The 23668-nt window shown below is 37.2% G+C and overlaps 1 protein-coding gene across 2 annotated transcripts in view; it reads left to right on the top strand.

Annotated features, from left to right (window-relative positions):
* The window catches only part of ZNRF2 (zinc and ring finger 2), a 104472-nt gene that overhangs the window by 51104 nt on the left and 29700 nt on the right, over window positions 1-23668 (top strand). The window contains exon 2 of one of the 2 annotated variants that reach the window (XM_004269946.3): window positions 2606-2701. The exons of the other annotated variant lie outside the window; for it this stretch is intronic. Coding sequence (XP_004269994.2) covers window positions 2606-2701 — 96 coding nt within the window. The remainder of the gene's footprint in view (window positions 1-2605; window positions 2702-23668) is intronic. 2 annotated transcript variants of the gene reach the window in all.

Genomic DNA, 23668 nt, shown 5'->3' with positions numbered 1-23668 from the left:
TCCTTTTGTGATAAGAGTTGTAAATATTTTCATTAGTCTTTTGAATTTGTTTCTGCTGTGTTTTCATGTGCAAATTTCTTTCTTTTATTGCATTATGTTTATGAGAGAAGCCCTGAAAAGCTGTTTGGAAGCTCTATATGTAAGACTAAGACTTGTGAACAGACAAGGATCTCTTGCTGTTTCATTCTGTGGAACTTTTGATTTAAGAGAAGACTACCAGTGTCTTGGTAGAGATAGAGAAAAGGAGATTGTTGGGAAGGGCCCTTTTCCATACATAGATATTTATTTATTCCCTTGTTTTTTTCCCTTCACCTTGCTGTGCCTGGTGTCCTCAAGCCAATCTATTTTGGGTCTTTTTTTTTTCCCTGTAGTAGACCTTCATTCTCCTGCTCTATTTGGGAAACTGTAGTTGCTTGGCTATATGTCATGGGTTGGAGACTTGGGGATCCTTTTTATTAAGTCTTTCAGTCAGTCTAGATTTTAACCACACACCTCACCATTGTTTTGGGAAGTTATTGGAGGTATAGATTCCTGAGTCCTTCGAGAATTATGTAGTGAGAATTGGCTTACTTCTGCAGACACTTAGGATGTCTGTTTTCTCAGTACTGTTAATTCCTTCATCTGTTCTCATCTGCTGCTGTCTCCTTTCAAGTTCTTTATCTTGTTATATTTATTCTCACTTTTAGTAGATTTTAGGTGTAAGGAGAAAGAAACACATCAATTCATTGTATTTAATTAGAAATGCAGTGGTTCTTTATACATAGTTTCTCTCCTTAGGCTCTACTTTGTGGGCAGTTGGATGGCTCTCAATGGTTCATGGTATTTCACTTTTGTTTGATAATTTAGAGTTTATGTGCCAGTACTCAGATGATTTTGATCAGCAGTTGGAAAATTGGGTACCTTTTTTTTTTTTTTTAAGTCCTGTGTAACTTCAAGGGAAGAAAGTTTTTACAATTTTAAGCAAAAGATTATTATTGGTCCTGGAAATAGGAATGCTGCTTGAGAGTCTCTTTGTCTTCTCCCCATTTGATCTATATTTTGCAGTATTGCTATAGTCTGTGTTTGGGGATTATAGCTATTTTGTAGTTTAATTTTAGATTAATCCCCTTTGCTTTTTCTTCTTTCTCATTTTGGTAGTTTTGAAGAAGTGGGAAGTAAACATACCTTTATTCCTTTCTTTTAAAATGTATTTAATACAGTGTGAAAAACCGTGCTCAAAAACATGTATTTCATTTAAGAAGTTGAATAACTGGATTAAGTACCCATGCCAAAACCTTTTCTTATTCAGTAAAGCTTTGCATGAGGTATGACTCTAATCTGACATGTTGGGTTGCAGTGAGTTTCATGTCACGACAAAGGGAGGAGAATGTCTGTAAGAATACACATGTACTAGAAAGAGAGCTACCAGAATCTGAGGCAGCTTTAGGGACTGGTTTTTTTTTTCACCACCCTTCTTATTAGTTGTTATCTTTCACAGCACTTTGCTCCTCTCTACACATCTGCTCTAAGATCTCCATGTGAACCATTTTCCTGTGCTTACTGATAGTTTCTGTTCTCTTATAAATTCAGACTACAGAATAGACACCCCACCCAAGTCTCTCTTACCTTTACCTACATGTGACCTTTCTGCTTCAGCTGTCTACAGCTGACCAGTGTACTCTCTTGCTGTTTCTTAAGTCATTAAAAACAAATTGGCCCAGACCATCTTTTTGTGCCACCCTGGTTTGTTGTTCCTAACCAAACCATAAATGGACTTTCTTGGATCAGTTCACTTCTCAAGCAGGTTGGGGATGTTGGAGAAGGGAGCAGTAGGTCAGCAGGGAAGCAGCAGGGAACCATGGATGGACAGTTACTCTTGGTAAGTGAGGGAGCAGGATAGAGCTGAATGCATAACATTTCCTCCTTCAGTCTACCAGTTTATTTTTAATAGAGTACTTCAGGCAAATACTTAGTGAGTACAGATTGAATATTGTAGGAAACTAGCTAATATTTGTATCAAAATTGACGAGAAATCTGCTGTTTGGTGCTATTTTCTGTTTGCATTGTGACTTCAGAAGCATGGTATGGCCGTAAGACCACTATACTAGGAGTCAGGATAGATTCTAGACCTGATTTTGCTGTTCTGTGAAAGGCTTCACTTTCTTCATTAGATAAATATTTTAAAGGTCAGTGGAGTAGAATAGTTTCTAAGGTACTACCTAGCTATAAAACCTTGCGACTCAAATTATACTATAAGCTGGGAAAGGTACTTTCCGTAAGGATGGTCAGAATAAACAGCTATTATAATGAAATCGTAAGTTCAGATTAATGTAAAAAATCAGAAACAAGAATGATTGGACCCATACATTAGAAAAGGGTGCAAGAGTTTTGTAGTGAACTAAATTCTCCTCATTTAAGCTTGTTTTATTTGAAATCAGATGCTGTTTATAAACTGATTTAAGTCAGATATTATAGTCACAAACTGTTTTCCCAACTTAAGTTGCACATAGGTAGTGTATTAGTGTAAGTGTAATATTGAAGTTTGAAATTCTTCTTCCTGCTTTTTTAAAAAGCATAGTTGGATATTCAAAATAGTGAAGTAACATGGATTTCTTTTACTTTTTAGGATTTAAGTGTCCTGTATGCTCAAAATTTGTACCCTCAGATGAAATGGATTTGCATCTTGTGATGTGTTTAACAAAGCCAAGAATAACCTATAATGGTAAGTCCAGTGCTTTAAAATAATACTTTAAATTAGAATTATCTTAGATTTTATGAATTTCGTGTTTCAGGTAAAAGTTAAAAGGCCAGGAAGGGCTATCTATGAGCCTTGAGCTAACTGGTATCCTAATTAGGTCTGGTGCTTTGGCTGTGCCATTCTTACCTGACCACAATCTCCAGATACTCAAAACCGTAGGAGAGATTTTCAATGTAGTCCTGGTACATTTTGAAATAGACTTGAAAAAAAAAAAGGAATAGTTCATTCGTGACTTTAGATGAATAGAATGAAATAAAGGAAAAATGAGAGCTTTTTTCAGAATTTCATAGATAAAAAGACAAACTTCAAAATCCGTGGAGAAATTTTAGATTTTTCAAATGTAAAATTTGGTTTGAAATAGAATGAGTAAGAAGAGTACCAGTAAACAATGAAGCCAATTGAAAGATCGACTTCTTGATCAGCAAATGTTTTTTCAGTACCTGTCAGGTATGAGGTATATAGTGTTAGGAACTTGGAATATAGCAATGAATAAAACAGATGGATGCTACAGCCTAGGATCAACCAAAGGTTAATCAGTGTAGTAACACTTAGTCAATAATCTGAGATTTCTCCTCAGATTACAGAAATCTTGTCGGGGTAAAATTTAACACTGAAGTGAACACGTTATTTTGAGTAGCTTTTTTGCAAAATGTTTTAGGAATCTCTGTCTTGATAAGGTAGTGCTTCAGCCACACTATAATAGTAATAATTGAGCACTTTTTCCCATTTTCCAGTGTATAAGTAAAAGTAGCTTTTAGCATTTCCTTTGAATAGTAAATGTACCTGTTGATTATTATATATAAACCTTTCTGCATTAGGAAATTGAATTGGCTACTTTTCATAATCTAATTGAGATTCAGTTACTTAAGAAATAAAAGACATTCTTATTCAGGTTCAAAATTTGAGGTAAAATTGATTGGGCTTGTTTCTTATACTTACTCTATTATCTTATCATTACCCTCCATAATTATTTTGTTTATTACAAGTGTTTTTAAAATAAATATCCTTAAATCTTAAGATTCTGGCCTTGAATTTTAAAAGCCAAGTGTATTTCCTTTTACCATATAATATATTTGCATATAATCTTAGTATTCTGTTTATTTACTTTTTGTGTAGTGTATTTGGATATAGTCTTTTTATGTGTTGATATTTGGCAGTTTTTAATTTCCTGATTTAACTGTGCCCAAGTCATTAAAGTTTTCTACTAGATCACTTATGTGGTGGCTTAAAAAGCAATATGTAACCCTCTGCTTGGGGATACTGTGATCCAAGAATTCAGGTTTTAAATATTTGACAGTATTCCAATTTAGAAGTTAGTAAACTTAATGCAAAAAGTAAATAAAGTTGCAGCCATTTTTAAGAATGGCTTCCTACTTTAAGGTAGTTAGACCTGAAATTTTTTAATTTTTTACCTATAGATTAACGTCCATAAACATTCACAAGAGGCAAAAACAGCTTCTTTATAAACATATATGATTCTTGAATTTTTTAAATGTGGACAGTGGCCAAGTGTGAGTTAAAAGAAGGAGGAGCTGTGATTGACGGGTTTAGGTTAGATAGAGGTGGCAGATTGGTAATGTACTTTCCCATCACAGGCTAGGAGAATTCTAAGGTTTTGAAGGCAGAGTCCTGTAGGGGAGGAAAAAATAATCCCTTTACCTTTCTGAGTTCTTGGCTGAGACCCCTGTAATAAAAGACAGATTAACAAGAGGAAAACAAATACAAATTTATTAACAAGTATACCTCCTGGTGTACATAGGAGGTACCCAGGGGAAAAATGAGCTGATCTCCAAGGTGATTTAGAGTGTGGGCTTAAATAGCATCTTCAGCTAAAGACAAAGAAGAAAGTGAGGGTGGGGAGGCCAGTTGTGGGGGGTCACCAGGAAAATCATGACAAACAAGAGGTCTGTTACGTGGATATAGGTTAGTGCCTGCTCCACTGAGAAGATTCTCTTGGGAGTAAACTTTGTGATTTAGAGCAGTCCTCCTCCTCTTCCTGGTAGTGAGAAGGAAGACACCCTTGCAAATGGAGAGTTCTTCTGTTCAGTATTATGTAACAACCTAAATGGGAAAAAAATAGACACATGTATATGTATAACTGAATCACTTTGTTGTACACCTGGAACTGTCAACACGGTTAATCAACTATGCTCCAATATAAAATAAAGAGCTTTTTAAAATCGTATATTTCCCTTACTAAAGGGTAACTTCTACTTTCAGAGCTTCTCTTGAGTCTGCTATTTCTCAGTCATTTAAAAAATAATCCTTATGCCAAAGAAGCATATTTTAGGGTAGCATATTCTGCTACCCTTCAGTCACCAAAATCTGATCTATCAAGGATATGAGCCTGTGTGAGAACCAGCCCCTTTAACACCCAAGCAATAATCTAGGATTATTATGAAGTTTAGAACAAGGTGAGCTGGAGAATCCTGAAATGGAATCGTTTTAGTCAGCTGGACTCCTAACAGCTTCATATTTTAATTCCAAAAAGTTGATTTCGTAGAGAGAGATGCATTAGAGAGATTGGGTCTCTAAATTGTGTTAATACTCAAACAAGAATTTTATTCAGTGTAGTGCTTATCAACTAAAACCTTTTGCAGCCTTTCCTAAAGTAGCTAGATCTATAATTTTTCAATTTATTTGTTAAATGTATATTAATTGAACTGTCTACAGACATTCACAGTTAGCAAGGAGAATAGTTGGGCTTATTTTTCAGGCTGGGTATTATTTATTTATTTATTTATTTATTTATTTATTTTTGGGTATTATTTATAGTCAAACTCCTGAATAGGATGAATTCCAGAAATTTGACTATAACTTGGTGATTCGGAGTTTCAAATTCATATTCACAGAGATGATATTCTGAATGTTGGTTTGATTTACCAGGCTAGCCCACAGAAGCTTTCTTATTGTTTTTTAATCTGTAATATATTCAAATACCCAAGTCCTGGCAACTGAAGAAGAAAATTGACTCGCCAGGTGAAAGCTCTCAGGATTTAGGCAACTGGCTCAGCAGAAGTTCAGGTAGGAGGTCCAAAGCAATCATGGCAGGAAATGATTCAGAGTGATGTGAGTGGTTATGTATTTGCAGGTGGTATTTTTGGCAGAATGGAAAAAAAGTTCAGAATGACACAATGAGTGTTCGTAGATAGATAGCCCTTAAGTCAGAGACTGCCTGCTTCATATACTTTCCCCTCTTTCATGGGCTTCACTGTTTAGTTCATGGACCTAGTAATTTGATGTATGGTCTTATAAACGTAATATAAATGTTGCAAGCATAGAGTCTCTATTTCCTTGTTCCTCATCTTCTAAAGTATTTCAGAACAAACAAATGTGAAATAAATATTGATAGCAAATTTTTACTCTTGGATTTTCTTGGTCTTTAAACTTTACTGGATCATAGCATGTTTTGCATCATATAAAGTTCAGTTTTCATTTTAGACTTCTGTGATTGAACTCAGTATTTAAGAAATCTTTGTGTTGTTTTATTTGTAGTTAGTACTCTGTGTGTGCATGTGCACCCAAAGGAGGTGTAACTTGAAATAAGTTTGTCTTCTGAGAGTTAATTATAAACCTATATAGTGAATCAAAAGAGAGCTTTTCAAAATCATCAGAAAGAAGACTGACTTTATGGACAGAGTAAGATGAATATTACTCTTTTAAAGTAATCATTTTTGAAGAAAGATTGAGTCATTTTCTTTTTTTATAAATTTTTGGCTGCGTTGGGTCTTCATTGCTGTGCATGGCTTTCTCTAGTTGCAACGAGCGGGGGCTACTCTTTGTTGCGGTGCGCAGGCTTGCAGTGGCTTCTCTTCTTGTGGAGCACGGGCTCTAGGTGTTCAGGCTTCAGTAGTTGTGGCACGCGGGCTCTAGAGTGCAGGCTCAGTAGTTATGGCGCATGGGCTTAGTTGCTCTGCTGCATGTGGGAGCCCTTAGAGCAGGGCTCAAATCTGTGTCCCCTGCATTGGCAGGCAGATTCTTAACCACTGCGCCACCAGGGAAGCCCCAATTTCTTTTTTTTTTTAATTTTATTTTATATTGGAGTATAGTTGATTAACAATGTTGTGTTAGTTTCAGGTGTACAGCAAAGTGATTCAGTTATACGTACACATGTATCTATTGTTCAGATTCTTTTCCCATTTAGGTTATTACAGAATATTGAGCAGAGTTGCTTGTGCTATACAGTAGGTCCTTGTTGGTTATCTACTTTAAATACAGCAGTGTGTACACGTCAGTCCCAAAGATTGAGTCAATTTCGAAGCGAACTTGTGCTATAATAAAAGTGAGGGAAAAGGATCTCATCTTCTGTGCTGTCGGTGGGAGAGTGTATCTTATCTACTTACTTGGATGTTGAAGAAAAGTTGCAGCAGTCAGTGCTTGATTCCAGTGTGCACATGTAGTCTTCTAATGACCGTGTAGCATGTTTGCAAGAAAGTACGTGTTTTCTCCCTCTGTAATTGCTTTCTGGCTTTTCAGGCAGTTGTGGGTCTCATTTTAAGTTATAAACTTGCTTTCTGCCTTACATACTACATTTTCTTGGTTTTAAGACCTCCCCCCCACCCCCACCCACGCCGCCGGCACTCCAACACACACAATTTAATCTTTCTGAATTCAGGAGGCTTTCTGAAATTGGCATGTCTCTTATAATTAAGGTTAAAAAATATATTTGTCAATTACGGAGCAGAATTTTAAATAAGGAGGTAGTTATCATTGCCTAAGTTTGTGTGACCTTGGCCTTCTGTGGAAGATCTACTGTCTGATCTGATGACTCTGTTCATCTGTTTGCACTAATTTTTGTGGCTGAGTGTTCTTTACGTTTTTCTTTTTTTATAAATTATTTAATTTTTTTTTTTTTTAATTTTTGGCTGCGTTGGGTCTTCATTGCTGCGTGCGGGCTTTTCTCTGGTTGTGGTGAGTGGGGTCTACTCTTCAGTGTGGTGCGTGGGCTTCCCATTGCGGTGGCTTCTCTTGTGGAGCACGGGCTCTAGGCACGTGGGCTTCAGTATCTGTGGAGCGCGGGCTCAGTAGTGGTGGCCCACGGGCTGCAGAGCACAGGCTCAGTAGTTGTGGCACACGGGCCTAGTTGCTCCGCGGCTTGTGGGATCCTCCCGGACCAGGGATCGAACCCGTGTCCCCTGCATTGGCAGGCGGATTCCCAACCACTGCGCCACCAGGGAAGCCCTGTGGTTGAGTTTTAACCACAAAATATGGATTCCTTAATAGTGGTTTTATTTATTTTTAAAAATAAATTTATTTATTTACTTATTTATGGTTGTGTTGGGTCTTCGTTGCTGCACGTGGGCTTTCTCTGGTTGTGGTGAGTGGGGTCGTTGCAGTGTGCGGACTTCTCATTGCAGTGACTTCTCTTGTTTCAGAACACGGGCTCTAGGGGCGTGGGCTTCAGTAGTTGTGGCTCGTGGGCTCAGTAGTTGTGGCTCATGGGCTCTAGAGGGCGGGCTCAGTAGTTATAGCACACGGGCTTAGTTGCTCCCTGTGGCATGTGGGATCTTCCCGGACCAGGGCTTGAACCCGTGTCCCCTGCATTGGCAGGCAGATTCCTAACTGCTGAGCCACCAGGGAAGCCCAAAATGTTTGTTTTTAAATCATTAAAAAATGAATAAGAAGTAAGTAAAAAACAAGATATATTGTGAATAAGATGAGATTTGAACTCTTTAGACATTAGTCACTGAAATTAAAATCTCAACTGATAGGTTAAGCAACAGATTAGACAGAGCTGCAAGGAGAATTAGTAAAGTATAAGAGGGATCTGAGGAAATTACACAGAGTGTAATAGAGAGGTACATGGCATGGAGCCTGTAACAAAAGATCTACCATACATACAGTAATCTCCTAAAAAGAGATGGAATTGACTTCTGGTTTCCAGTTCCACATGTAAGAAGTCTGGAAGTAGCCACTCAGTCCTAAAAACAAGTAAAAAGCCAAACAGACTGAAAAATCAACAACTCTTCTTAGATCCATAAGAGATGGGAAGGCACAGGGCAAACCACTGCCCCCGCAGATTGTGGAGATACGCAAACACAGAGAGTCACGGGTTTCAGCTTACTGCAGCAGACTCAGTGGGAACCAGTGCCAGGGTAAGGAAAACCTGGACTGTAAATGTTGAATTGCTGGGGGCTTAGCATGGACAAATCTGAGAGTTTAAAAACTCCAGGGAGATGCCCACAATATTTTAAGATTTACCACTAGGAGCTGAACCAGGTTCCCATGGTAAATGTCAGAGAAAAATACCCTTCTCCTTCTGGCAGGGGGAAGGGAAAATGAACTATCTTGAAATATGCCAGAGGACTCTTAACAAGGTTTGCCTCAAGGGAAACTAGTTAACCAGAGCCTAACTGACCTGGGAGAACGGTAATACTCAACTCGGGCCCACTCTGGCCATCCTGTTCTACCTAATGCGGGAGAAGAAATCCTGAGAAACACTGTTTGTTTGTTTGGGTTTTTTGTTTTCTTAAATTTTTATTGGAGTATAGTTGATTTATAATGTGTTAGTTTCAGGTGTACAGCAAAGTGAATCAGTTACACATATATCCACTCTTTTTTTTGATTCTTTTCCCATACACGTCATTACAGAGTATTGAGTAGAGTCCCCTGTGCTACACAGTAGGTCCTTGTTAGTTAGCTGTTTTATATATAGTAGTGTGTATATGTCAGTCTCAATCTCCCGATTTATCCCCTTACTCCCTGGTAGCCATAAGTTTGTATTATACATCTATGACTCTACTTCTGTTTTGTAAGTTCATTTGTACCCATTTTTTGGATTTCACGTATAAGCGATATCATATGATATTTGTCTTTCTCTGATGTCACTAAGTATGACAGTCTCTAGGTCCATCCATGTTGCAGCAAATGGCATTATTTTGGTCTTTTTTATGGCTGAGTAATATTCCATCGTATATATGTACCACATCTTATTTATTCATTCCTCTGTTCTTGAACATTTAGGTTGCTTCCATGTCCTGGCTATTGTAAATAGTGCTGCAGTGAACATTGGGGTGCATGCATGTATCTTTTCGTATTATGATTTTCTCTGGGTATATACTGAGGAGTGGGATTACTGGGTCACATGGTAGTTCTGTTTCTAGTTTTTTAAGGAACCTCCATACTGTTCTCTATAGTGGCTGTACCAGTTTACATTCCCACCAACAGTGTAAGAGGGGTCCCTTTTCTCCACACCCTCTTTAGCATTTATTGTTTGTAGATTATTTTTATGATGGCCATCTGACTGATGTGAGGTGATACCTCATTGCAGTTTTGATTTGCATTTCCCTAATAATTAGTAATGTTGAGCAGCTATTCATGTGCTTTTGGGCCATCTATATGTCTTCTTTGGAGAGATGTCTACTTACGTCTTCTGCCCATTTTTTGATTGGGTTGTTTGTTTGTTTTTAATATTGAGCTGCATGAGCTGTTTATATATTTTGGAGGTTAATCCTTTGTCCGTTGATTCATTTGCAAATATTTTCTTGCATTCTGGGGGTTGTCTTTTCGTCTTGATTATAGTTTCCTTTGCTGTGCAAAAGCTTTTAAGTTTCATTAAGTCCCATATGTTTATTTTTGTTTTTATTTCTATTACTCTAGGAGGTGGGTTAAAAAAGATCCTGCTGTGATTTATGTCAAAGAGTTTTCTTCCTGTGTTTTCCTCTAAGAGTTTTATAGTGTCTGGTCTTACATTTAGGTCTCTAATCCATTTTGAGTTTATTTTTGTGTATGGTGTTAGGGAGTGTTCTGATTTCATTCTTTTACATGTAGCTGTCCAGTTTTCCCAGCACCACTTATTGAAGAGACTGTCTTCTCCATTGTATATCCTTGCCTCCTGTGTCATAGATGAGCTGGCCATAGGTGCGTGGGTTTATCTCTGGGCTTTCTATCTTGTTCCATTGATCTATGTTTCTATTTTTGTGCCAGTACCATATTGTCTTGATTACTGTAGTTTTGTAGTATAGTCTGAAGTCAGGGAGTCTGATTCTTACAGCTCCGTTTCTCTCCCTCAAGACTGCTTTGGCTATTCAGGGTCTTTTGTGTCTCCATACAAATTTTAAGATTTTTTGTTCTAGGTCTATAAAAATTGCCATTGGTAATTTGATAGGGATTGCATTGAATCTGTAGATTGCTTTAGGTAGTATAGGCATTCTCACAATATTGCTTCTTCCGATCCAAGAACATGGTATATCTCTCTATCTGTTTGTGTCATCTTTGATTTCTTACATCAGTGTCGTATAGTTTTCTGAGTACAGGTCTTTTACCTTCTTAGGTAGATTTATTCCTACGTATTTTATTCTTTTTGTTGCAGTGGTGAATGAGATTGTTAATTTCTCTTTCTGATCTTTCATTGCTAGTGTATAGGAATGCAAAAGATTTGTGTGCATTAATTTTGTATCCTGCACCTTTACCAAATTCATTGATTAGCTCTAGTAGTTTTCTGGTGGCATCTTTAGGATTCTCTATGTATAGTATCATGTCATCTGCAAACAGTGACAGTTACACTTTTTCTTTTCCAATTTGTATTCCTTTTATTTCTTTTTCTTCTCTGATTGCCATGGCTAGGACTTCCAAAACTATGTTGAATAAGAGTGGTGAGAGTGGACATCCTTGTCTTGTTCCTGATCTTAGAGGAAATGCTTTCAGTTTTTCACCATTGAGAATGATGTTTGCTGCGGTTGTCATATATGGCCTTTATTATGTTGAGGTAGACTCCCTCTGTGCCCACTTTCTGGAGAGTTTTTATCATAAATGGGTGTTGAATTTTGTCAAAAGCTTTTTCTGCATCTATTGAGATGATCATGTAATTTTTATTCTTCAGTTTGTTAATATGGTGTATCACATTGATTGATTTGCGTATATTGAATCCTTGCCTTCCTGGGGTAAATCCCACTTGATCATGGTGTATGATCCTTTTAATGTGTTGTTGGATTCTGTTTGCTAGTAGTTTGTTGAGAATTTTTGCATCTATGTTCATCAGTGATATTGGTCTGTAATTTTCTTTTTTTGTAGTATCTTTTCTGGTTTTTGTATCAGGGTGATGGTGGCCCTCGTAGAGTGAGTTTGGGAGTGTTTCTTCCTCTGCAATTTTTTGGAACAGTTTGAGAAGGATGGGTGTCAGCTCTTCTGTAAATGTTTCATAGAATTCACCTGTGAAGCCATCTGGTCCTTTTGTTTTTTGGAAGATTTTTAATCACAGTTTCAATTTCATTACTTGTGATTGGTCTGTTCATATTTTCTGTTTCTTCCTGATTCAGTCTTGGAAGGGTATACCTTTCCAAGAATTTGTTCATTTCTTCCAGGTTGTTGATTTTATTGGTATAGAGTTGCTTGTCGTAGTCTCTTGGGATGCTTTGTATTTCTGCAGTGTCCATTGTAACATCTCCTTTTTCATTTCTAATTTTATTGATTTAAGTCCTCTCCTTTCTCTTGAGTCTGGCTAATGGTTTATCAATTTTGTTTATCTTCTCAAAGAACCAGCTTTTAGTTTTATTGATCTTTGCTATTGTTTTCCTTGTTTCTATTTCATTTATTTCTGCTCTGATCTTTATGATTTCTTTCCTTCTACTAACTTCAGGTTTTGTTTGTTCTTCTTTCTCTAGTTTCTTTAGGTGTAAGGTTAGATTGTTTATTTGAGATTTTTCTTGTTTCTTGAGGTAGGATTGTATTGCTATAAACTTCCCTCTTAGAACTGCTTTTGCTGCATCCTGTAGGTTTTGGATCACCGTGTTTTTGTTGTCATTTGTCTCTAGGTATTTTTTGATTTCCTCTTTGACTTCTTCAGTGATCTCTTGGTTATTTAGTAACATTTTGTTTAGCCTGTATGTGTTTGTGTTTTTTACATTTTTTTTCCCAGTAATTGATTTCTAAATCTCGTAGCATTGTGGTCAGAAAAGATGCTTGATATGATTTCAATTTTCTTAAATTTACTGAGGCTTGATTTGTGACCCAAGATGTGATCTGTCCTGGAGAATGTTCCATGAGCACTTGAGAAGAAAGTGTAATCTGCTGTTTTTGGATGGAATGTCCTATAAATATCAATTAAATCTATCTGGTCTATTGTGTCATTTAAAGCTTGTGTTTCCTTATTAATTTTCTGTCTGGATGATCTTTCCATTGGTGTAAGTGGGGTGTTAAAGTGCCCCCTCTATTATTGTGTTACTGTCCATTTCCTCTTTTATAGCTGTTAGCATTTGCCTTATGTATTGAGGTGCTCCTATGTCGAATGCATATATATTTATAATTGTTACATCTTCTTCTTGGATTGATCCCTTGATCATTATGTAGTTTCCTTCCGTGTCTCTTGTAGCATTCTTTAAAGTCTATTCTATCTGATATGAGTATTGCTACTACAGTTTTCTTTTGATTTCCATTTGCATAGAATACCTTCTTCCATCCCCTCACTTTCAGTCTGTATGTGTCCCTAGGTTTGAAGTGGGTGTCTTGTAGACAGCATATATATGGGCCTTGTTTTTGTATCCATTCAGTGAGCCTGTGTCTTTTGGTTGGAGCATTTAATCCATTCACATTAAGGTAATTATTGATATGTATGTTCCTATCACCATTTTCTTAATTGTTTTGGGTTTGTTTCTGTAGGTCCTTTTCTTCTCTTGTTTTTCCCAGTTAGAGAAGTTCCTTTAGCATTTGTTGTAGAGCTGGTTTGGTGGTGCTGAATTCTCTTAGCTTTTGCTTGTCTTTAAAGCTTTTGATTTCTCTGTGGAATCTGAATGAGATCCTTGCTGGGTAGAGTAATCTTGGTTGTAGGTTCTTCCCTTTCATCACTTTAAATATATCATGCCACTCCCTTCTGGCTTGTAGAGTTTCTGCTGAGAAATCAGCTGTTAACCTTGTGGGAGTTCCCTTGTTAGTTATTTGTCATTTTTTCCTTGTTGCTTTTAATAATTTCTCTTTGTCTTTGATTTTTCTCAGTTTGATTACCACGTGTCCCAGTGTGTTTCTCCTTGGGTTTATCCTGCCTGGGACTCTGCGCTTCCTGGACTTAGGTGGCTATTTCCTTTCCCATGTTAGGGAAGTTTTCGACTATAATCTTTTCAGGTATTTTCTCAGGTCCTTTCTCTCTCTCTTCTCCTTCTGGAACCCCTATAATGTGAATGTTGGTGCATTTAATGTTGTCCCAGAGGTCTCTTAGGCTGTCTTCGTTTCTTTTCATTCTTTTTTCTTTATTCTGTTCTGTGACAGTGAATTCCACCATTCTGCCTTCCAGGTCACTTATCTGTTCTTCTGCCTCAGTTATTGTGCTATTGATTCCTTCTAGTGTATTTTTCATTTCAGTTATTGTATCGATCATTTCTGTTTGTTTGTTCTTTAATTCTTCTAAGTCTTTGTTAAACATTTCTTGCATCTTCTTGATCTTTGCCTCCATTCTTTTTCCGAGATGCTGGATTATCTTTACTATCATTATTCTGAATTCTTTTCTTGGAAGGTTGCCTATCTCCACTTCATTTAGTTGTTTTTCTGGGGTTTTATCTTGTTCCGTCATCTGATACATAGTCCTCTGCCTTTTCATTTCGTCTGTCTTTCTGTGAATGTGGTTTTTGTTTCACAGGCTGCAGGATTGTAGTTCCATTTCATAAATCTTTATGTCTTGCCTTTTGTTTTCTTCTTATCATATTACTTTCATAATTTTTTTTAAATCATTCCAACATTCAAGGCAAGTTTTCCTGATCATAAGAAATCAGAAGAAACAACACAGAGACATTGAAAAGACTTTTGGAGTGCGAGAAAACCCAGTAAACCTTTAGAGCTGTCCTCAGAGGGAAATGATTTTTTCCTCTGGTCCCAGTTCTTACTTTGGTTGGGATGTGGTATTGGCAGACTCTCATCTTAAAGAAATTCTAATGCAAATTAATAAAATGCATTTCCAAGTTTATCTCATTTTTAAGTTTCTTCTATATTAGAGCAAACGTAGGACTCAGCTCAAGTCTGTCAACAGTTTTGCCCCTTCGTAAAATATTTTATATGTATGTACATAGTAAAATATTTTATATGTATGTACATAGTAAAACTAGTCTATTTAGGTATTTATTCTAGACCTTGAAAGGATTAATAGATTTGGAGAGAAATGCAGGGTGAGCTCAGAAATAACAACTAGGTAGGTATAGTTTAGGGGAGCAGAGCATGATAAAAGGGAATTGTAGGTGAGAAGATAAATTTAGGGCAGTTTTTAAATAAATTATTTGGAATTTGGAAGATTAATCTTGCATTCATGTGCAGAAATATTTGTAAGGAATGTAATTTCTTTAAAGAGTAGTTTGGAGAGTGGTGTGGTATTTTATGTAGGAAGTGGTTAGATGATGTATTAGGAGGAGAAAGAGACAGGTGAAGAAAGAGTGAATTGGATTTAGTGAGTGCTGGAAATGGGGAGGGAGGTGTCACAGGTGACTTGAGGATTGGCAGTGGAGGACTCAATTTTGGGTAAAGAGATTGTAAGAGAATACCTAGCTGCTCTAAACTTTGTGCCAGGGATGTTGGTCTTTGCAAAATGTGAAAATTGTGAAATGTGATTCTTTTCAAAGGATTTTTCCAAAACGAGTAAGGGTTAGGATTAGGGTCACTGAGTATTTTGTTGCTTTCAAGAAAGATTTTACAGAGGACTATTGAAGAAATGGCTTGTGAATATTTTTTCAATGACCATTTATTACTTGTATAACTTTTTTTTTTAAATGGTTTTTCTCTCTCCTTTAAGTCATCTTGGCCCTGATAATTCACAGCACTGCCCTGCATTTGCCTCAGAGATGGCCTTGAGAAATATCTTCCCAGATACTGAGTGGTTTGGTTTCAGGGAAGGCAGTATTAACAGAGTGGCTTTGCCTTTTTGGTGAATTGTATTTAACGCTTAACATTTTAACAGTGTATTTAGGTAATAGAACAATAAAAATAATAAAAATATTCTAGGTAGTTTCACTCCTTTGCTATCTAAATATTTATAATATTTATGATTTGCTTGATTTCTTCCATTTTTTGCTGGACTGATTTTGGGATCTCTAGGCTTCTTGACCTCTAAATACCTCCTAGATTATTGTTACTTAGGATTTCTTTTATTTTGCTCCCTTTAAACTGTATTTCTTGGTACTCAGTTCTTAGACCTTTCCTTGTAATGCTTTTTCGTATGAGAGGCCTTTCTGTAGCTGAAAAATCTTTGACACCCAGTACCCAAATCTTGGTTTCTAAATACCATTCTCCTGTAAAAAGAAAACAGGGCTTCTTGGAGAAATGGCTGATTCGAGGGCTGGAGCAGAGAAAATAAAAGCCTGGAGATCTTGTGTTGTCTGAAAGCAAGGAAGTGCTCAAAAATAAAAAAGATGAGGGCATAGGAGCCAACCTGAATGAGCTCCCAGTGAATAATTTGAGCAAGAAAATTAATATAGCGTGGTATTGGATTATAACTCAAAGTATAAAATAAATATATTTGGTTCCATCAATCAGTCAGTAAAACAGAAGAGTAAAAGTTTAACTTGGAGATTAAGCCTAAGAGACATTTCTTTTAAAAAAGTTGTGTTTTTTTAAAGAAATTTAACGTTCCTATTTGTGGTGATTTAAAAGAATTTTTTAATGGGCTGTAGGTGCTCTCTGATTTTAAGTATCCCCAAGACACACTAAGACATATTGTATATGGCACAAATATAACTTGAAATACGTAATCTTAGTTTATTATCACCCTTTCAGTAATGGATGAAAGGGATTTTTAGGGGGATGAGAGCTACTGTTGTAAGCCCCAGCAACAAAAGACTTCATAATTTTCTCTTCCTCAGGTTTTAGAGGGAAAATGCGAGTTAATTTTCTCGTATTTTTATATTGTGGAATTCTCATAGTGAAGGGCTCCTATTATGAAGTCTTACTTTCTAGCTTCAGACATTTTATGTTTATTATATACAGAATACAGATGAGTGAATATAAAGTATAGCCTATTATTCATTAACATAAGACTCAACTGGACTGTACATGTTTTACACTTTATTAAATCTTACAAAGAAAAGATGTTTACTGTCTTGCTCAATGCTTTTTTTTTAAGGTTTTCAGTTTATCTGTTAAGGAGCATGATTTATCTCTACATTTGTTTTGATTCATTGAGAACCTATATCTTTAGTGTTAAACTTGTTAAATTTTTGTCTAGTATTTTATAGTTTTGCTACTGTTATGGATGGCGTTTGCTTACCATTTGAATATCAAATTGGTTTTGCTGGTAGAAAACGAAGGCTGGTTGTAGGCGAGTCTTTGGATTTTCTAGATTTATGACTTCATCTGCAAATGAAGATAACATTTTCAAGTGTTTATGCACATGTGTTGTTTCTTTGTCTTACTGCGTTAGTTTGAAGCTTACAAATGATGTTGATAATAGTGGTGCCAGTGGACATGCCCGTCTTATGTGTCTGTAGTGTTTCATTGTTTCATAGATGCTTGCTTAGAATTTTGGTAAATCATCTTTATTGTATGTCATTCTTGTCTCATTCTCTTTTACTTACGGCAAGAAACAGCCTAATTTTAGTAAATGCTTTTTCCCCTTTTTATTTGTTGATAAATTACGTTGGTAGATTTTCTGATGTTTCAGTTGAATTGTGTTGATTTCTAGTGTTGCTGGATTTAACTGTTTGATCATGGATTATTAATCTTTTAAAACAATGCTACCAAGTTTGCGCTAGCTAAAGATTATGCTAGTAAAATAAGTGGGAAAGCTTTCCATCTTTTCTCTTCTCTGGAATAATTTGAAAAACCCAGGAAGGGACTGTTCTTTTCATATCAGATAGAATTTGACTGTAAAACCATCTACCCCCCCTTTTTTTTTTTTTTGCGCGGTATGCGGGCCTCTCACTGTTGTGGCCTCTCCCGTTGCAGAGCACAGGCTCCAGACACGCAGGCTCAGCGGCCATGGCTCACGGGCCCAGCCGCTCCGCGGCATGTGGGATCTTCCCAGACCGGGGCACGAACCCGCGTCCCCTGCATCGGCAGGCGGACTCTCAACCACTGTGCCACCAGGGAAGCCCAACCCCTTTTTTTTAAGGTAGATCTTTGACAGTCCTTATAACTTCTGTGATTATTAGTATATTCATGTTCTTCTACTTCCTCAGTCAATTTTGGGAATTTGTATTTTGTTAGAAAATAATTGTTTTCTTCTAAATGTCCTAATTAATTGCCATAGCATTGCATTAACGTTTTCTTACAAATATTTTAATTTTTAAAATATTTTTGATTATATGGCCCTTTTCGTTCTAATGTTATATATTTTTGTACTTTTGAACCTTAAGCTAGTTAAAAGGGCTTATGTTAATTGATATTTTTAAAGAAGCTACTTTAGAGTTGTAAATAAAGCTACTAATTTATTAGTACTATGTACTGAATAAAGCTACTTATTTCTTTTCAATTTTTAAATTTTTTTCTTTTTCTTTGCGGTACGCGGGCCTCTCACTGCTGTGGCCTCTCCTGTTGCGGAGCACAGGCTCCAGACGCGCAGGCTCAGCGGCCATGGCTCACGGGCCCAGCTGCTCCGCGGCATGTGGCATCTTCCTGGACTGGGGCACGAACCTGTGTCCCCTGCATCGGCAGGCAGACTCTCAACCACTGCGCCACCAGGGCAGCCCCAATTTTTAAATTTTAATAAAAGTATTTTAGAAATAGAAATATTTTCTTGTAAGAGCTTTATTTGTATCTGAGGTTTTAATATGAAGTATTTTTGTTAATGTCTAGATAATTTCTCATTTCAATTTTTAATTCTATTTTGATTCAGAGGTTAACTAGAAAAAATCCTTCTTAATTTTGAAGATAAATTTTTTTATGAGGGGAGGGGTATGTATGATGGGAAGTCTTTTTGATCTTGATATTAGAGAACGCTGCCCATAATAACTATGTTTTTGAAATTCATTGTTTTCTTTGTGACCACGTACTTCACTGACCTCTGTAAATCGTGAATATAAGAGAAGCATATATGTTTTCTGTAGAGTAAAAAATTTACTTCTACTATTATTCTTTTTAATTCATATGTATATAAGTACTTCCAGTAAATTGAGTTTGGTTGTATTATTGAAATATTCTGTATCCTTGCTTATGTTTGGTTTACATAGTCTGACAAATTTGGAGAGAAGTTTTTTTTTTTTTTAATTTTCCAAATACTTTACTTTTACTTCACATTTACTTATCATTTACATGTTATCTATTACAAGAAAACATCACCACCCTCATTCAAAAGCTGCAGAATACTGAAAAGTGGACTAATGCTGAACGTGGAGTACTTAATGGACGCAATCCAGTATGCTAAGCATATTTACATGAACCTTTTGAATCCTCACAAAACTCTGTAAAATAGGTACTGTGTGGTTCCCTATTTACAGATGGGGAAACCAAGATTGAGGCAGAAAATAACTTAGCAAAGGTTGCAAGTGGCAGAGCTCAACTTGAACGCAGGCAAAAGGAAGCCAGAGCCCCGGCAAATACCATCAGGATGTACTGCCCACATTTCGGTGAGACCAGAAAAACCCAAGACTACACGGAAGAATTGATAGCCAACACGAGCATTGATTCTCCAGCCAAGGCACTCACTCACTGAACAGTCATGACTGAAAACACTTGGTTTTCTGGATCTAAAACTACAGCTCCATGTTGATAATACTGGAAGGTTTTTAATATGACACCCTTGCATTCAGAAAGGTAAACAGATGCTTGATTTCTACGGGCAGAAAGTACAAGAAATTGATACAGAAACGGAAGCAGCAATGTACAAAGCCAAGTAAAACACTGGAATCACAGACTCACCATTTGGAAGTGACCTCTCGGGAACAAGAAGAGAGCTGTTTTGACTCTTCTGCAGCGTTAGCTCTGGCAGCTGAGAGTCAAGCTCTTAGAGTGGGATTATTCATGGCTGTTCTCAAGCTTGAGTGTGAATAAATTCGAATCACACTTGAGGAATCACCTCTGAGAATCACCTGGAGAGCTTGTTAAAACACAAATTGCTGGGTCCCACCCCCTAGAGCTTGTGATTGGTAGGTCTGAAAATCTGCACTTCTAACGAGCTCCTCGGTGATGATGATAATGCTGGTCCAGGGCCACACTTCCAGGTCTAGACCAAGCTTCTCGTTTAAAGATGGAGAAACTGAGGCCTAGCAAGAGGATGTGACTTGCCCAGCATCACACTGCCAGTTCCTGACACAGCCAGAAGTCAGGCTTATGGTCACTATCATTTCTCCTCTCCCTCCTTTCCCCATTTAACTTTTTCCATACATTGTTTTTCCTTTATAACAACTGAAAGCTTGTCCATCACGAGAATAAGTGTGTGGAGTTAGTGAGTGATCACCCTGAAAAATAGAGTAGGCCCATGCTTCTACAATAATCTATCCTGAAGTCATACTTAAATGCTCCTTAGCGTTTTCACTCTTACCTTTAACAAGCACCTTCATGCATTCTACTTTGCCTAAGTTCGATACCAAGGACGTAAATGGAAATCCTCATGTTTGGAGTCAGGCATCCTAGTTTTCCATGCAAACCTTAAGGCTCGTGTTGCTTCTCCGTGTGATTCTCACAGGCTGTCTATGGATCTGGTGCTGCTGGATTCAAGCCAGAGAATGGCAGGAGCCCATTGTGTCAAGGTCTTGGAAAACATCTGTGTTTTTTCAGCTCAGCATTTGCCATCCATCACAGAGGAGACCAAGTCAACACAGCTAGGAAGTGGCAGAGCTGGGTCTCAAACGTAGAAAGTTTGTCTCCAGAGCCTTTTCTCTTCTCACTATAATGGGATTAACCCATAGTTCCATCACTCTGTGCTGGGTTACGCTGAATTTAAACTGGCTTTAAAAATGAATGCTCTCGGGGCTTCCCTGGTGGCGCAGTGGTTGGGAGTCCGCCTGCCGATGCAGGGGACACGGGTTCGTGCCCCGGTCTGGGAGGATCCCACGTGCTGCGGAGCAGCTGGGCCCGTGAGCCATGGCCGCTGAGCTTGCGCGTCCTCTGGAGAGAAGTTTGTTAAAGTATCTGTCCCCTCTGTGGCCATGGTTTTACTAATTTTTTCTTATTTTTTTTTAAGTTCCTTTTGGTGATAGTGTCCTTGCAACAATCTTTTTCTGGCTTTATATATTTCATAGCTATGTTATTTGAAAAACTATTTTTGACTTACTTTCTATTTGGGTTGAATCTTTTTATGTTATAAAGTACACTTCTCTCTGTTCTGCTTTCTCCAAGATTTTTTTTTTTCTTTTCTTTTTTTTTTTTTGCCATATGCGGGCCTCTCACTGTTGTGGCCTCTCCCGCTGCGGAGCACAGGCTCCGGACGTGCAGGCTCAGCGGCCACGGCTCACGGGCGCAGCCGCTCCGCGGCATGTGGGATCTTCCTGGACCGGGGCACGAACCCGAGTCCCCTGCATCGGCAGGGGAACTCTCAACCACTGCGCCACCAGGGAAGCCCTCTCCAAGATTATTTTGACTTAGGTTTACCAGAAACTGTGAAGGGTCTGAGATTTTACCCTACTTGTAAGCTAACATATCAGTCTGCCACAGTTTCATGAATTTTGGCAGAAAAGAGAATCAAAGGACTTCTATTATTAATCATAACAGCAGCCAGAGTATCAGCATTTTTTTTGTGCCACTTTCTGAAGTCCCTGTTCCCACAGGGTGATGGTGAAGAGGGCAAGGGGATATCTGCATGCTCAGCGATTTGCATTATACAAGAGGAACCCTGAGCTTAGGGAAGTAAGCAGGTCCACCCTTGCGCTGGAGGGGACACTGAATCTTTCAAGGCTGTTTGCTCTACAAAGATCCTTGAAAAGATAGTCCAAGACTTGAACAGGAGAGACCCATGGAGAATTGTTACCCCAACAGTTTCTTTTTATTTGTACTTGCCTATCTTTGCTTATTCCTTTTTTTCTTTAATTAATTTAAATTTTATTTTTGAATAGGTAATACGTTTGCCAAAGCAGAGAGGTACAAAGGATGTACCGTGAAGTCTTCCCCTCACCTCAGTCCCTCAGTCACCCTTTCCAGAGGTGGCCAGTACTATCAATTTCTTGTGATCCTTCCAGAGATATTTAATGCATATGCAAACAAATATATACATATGTTCTGTTCCCACACACTCTTTACACCATGGAATCATGCTGTAAACATTCTGAACCTTGAGATTTTTTTATATATCCTGGAAATTATTCCAAATGATCTTCATCGTTCTCTTTACTATTATTACCTTATATATATGTATATATTTTTAAAATTATTTATCTTTTTAATTTTTGGCTGCGTTGAGCCTTCGTTGCTACGCGTGGGCTTTCTCTAGTTGCGGCAAGCAGGGACTACTCTTCGTTGCGGTGCGTGTGCTTCTCATTGCGGTGGCTTCTCTTGTTGTGGAGCATGGGCTCTAGGTGCGTGGGCTCAGTAATTGTGGCACACAGGCTCAGGAGTTGTGGCGCATGGGCTTAGTTGCTTTGTAGCATATGGGATCTTACTGGACCAGGGATTGAACCCGTGTCCCCTGCATTGGCAGGCAGATTCTTAACCACTGCGCCACCAGGGATGTTCAGTTACCTTATATTTTATAGGTGGATGAACCACAGTTAATTAATCAGTCTCTTGTGGATGGGTATTTAAGTTGTTCCTGGTATTTTGTATGTGTATGGTATGTCTATGGGATGTAGTCCTTGAAATCTTGCTTGGTCAGGGATGTATGTACATTTGTATTCCTGGTAATACTTCTAGTATTTTATTTTAATGCTGGAGTGTATTTGCTAATATACAGGATATTTGCAAAAATTGTTACTTTCTAAAAATTTATTCAGATATTCTGTATTTTGGGGGAATACCTTCTTTGACTCAAAAGTTGTTGAGTGTTTTTAAATTCCTAGATGTTAGGGGCTGAGGGGCTTTTTCCCTCTGGTTTTGCGATTTTCTAGTTTTACTATATTGTGATCAGTGGATGTTATCTATACTGTTTCTATATTTTAGTTTATTAAGATTTTCTTTGTGTAGTTTAATATGTGGTCATTTTGGGCAAGTGTTCCATGTTTGTGTTCAGTTTAAAAGGTCTTTTATATCCATCTTTGTTCTTACTTTATTTGTCATGGACTGAGGTAAATTAAAGTCTTCTGTTGCTAATTTTTCTATTTTTATCTGTATTGCCTATACTTTTTTGCTTTATGAATGCTGATGCTATGAATGAATATGTTATTCCTAACTATTATAACTTAGGTGCCGTTGCACCTTTTAGTACTATAAACGGTCCTTTGTCTTCTTTAATGCCATCTCATTATATTCAGCCTTGTCTAATGTTAAGATTGTAATTCTTTATTTCTTTTAGTTTGTATAGTTTGTATTTGCCTGATAAATGTTTTCTCTTCATTTCAACTTTCATCTTTTTGTTTCAGATATGCTTTTTGTATACAATGCAGGGTTAATTTCATTTAGGATCCAATCTGATCTTTCCTTTTTATTGTGTTGGTTTAGTCCATTTACATTTATTAATATGGCTAGTTTTAATTCTGTCGTTATGTATTGATACTTTCTGTTTTTATGGCTTTTTAAAAACGTTTCACCAAGTGGCCAGTTTTTCTGTTCCATATGCCTCTTTTACTTAGGAAGAACTATTGTTGTTTATTTAGAGATTATTTTCATAAATATAACTATATAGTATCCTTAAGTTTATATTTTTAGACACTATTAATTTCTTTCTATGAACAGGGATGAAATTGAGTATATTTCCTGTTTCTGCCTTTCGTACCGCTCTGTCCCAATTTTAGTTATTACATTATCTTAATCTTTACTCTTATGCTATTAAATATATTTATACTTCTCTTATTTGCCTTGTCAACTTCAAATGATACTTTTTTACACCCAATTATTGTAGATAATAATGAACTTTTAATTTTTTAGGTATATGTTATATATTATCTAATCATAATTCCCACATTTGTTTTAATCTTACAGTTAAGTAGATTCAGTTCT

The sequence above is a fragment of the Orcinus orca genome, chromosome 9 (assembly GCF_937001465.1).
Source record: "Orcinus orca chromosome 9, mOrcOrc1.1, whole genome shotgun sequence".
Lineage (NCBI taxonomy): Eukaryota > Metazoa > Chordata > Mammalia > Artiodactyla > Delphinidae > Orcinus > Orcinus orca.
This window is presented reverse-complemented; position numbering and strand designations above follow the sequence as displayed.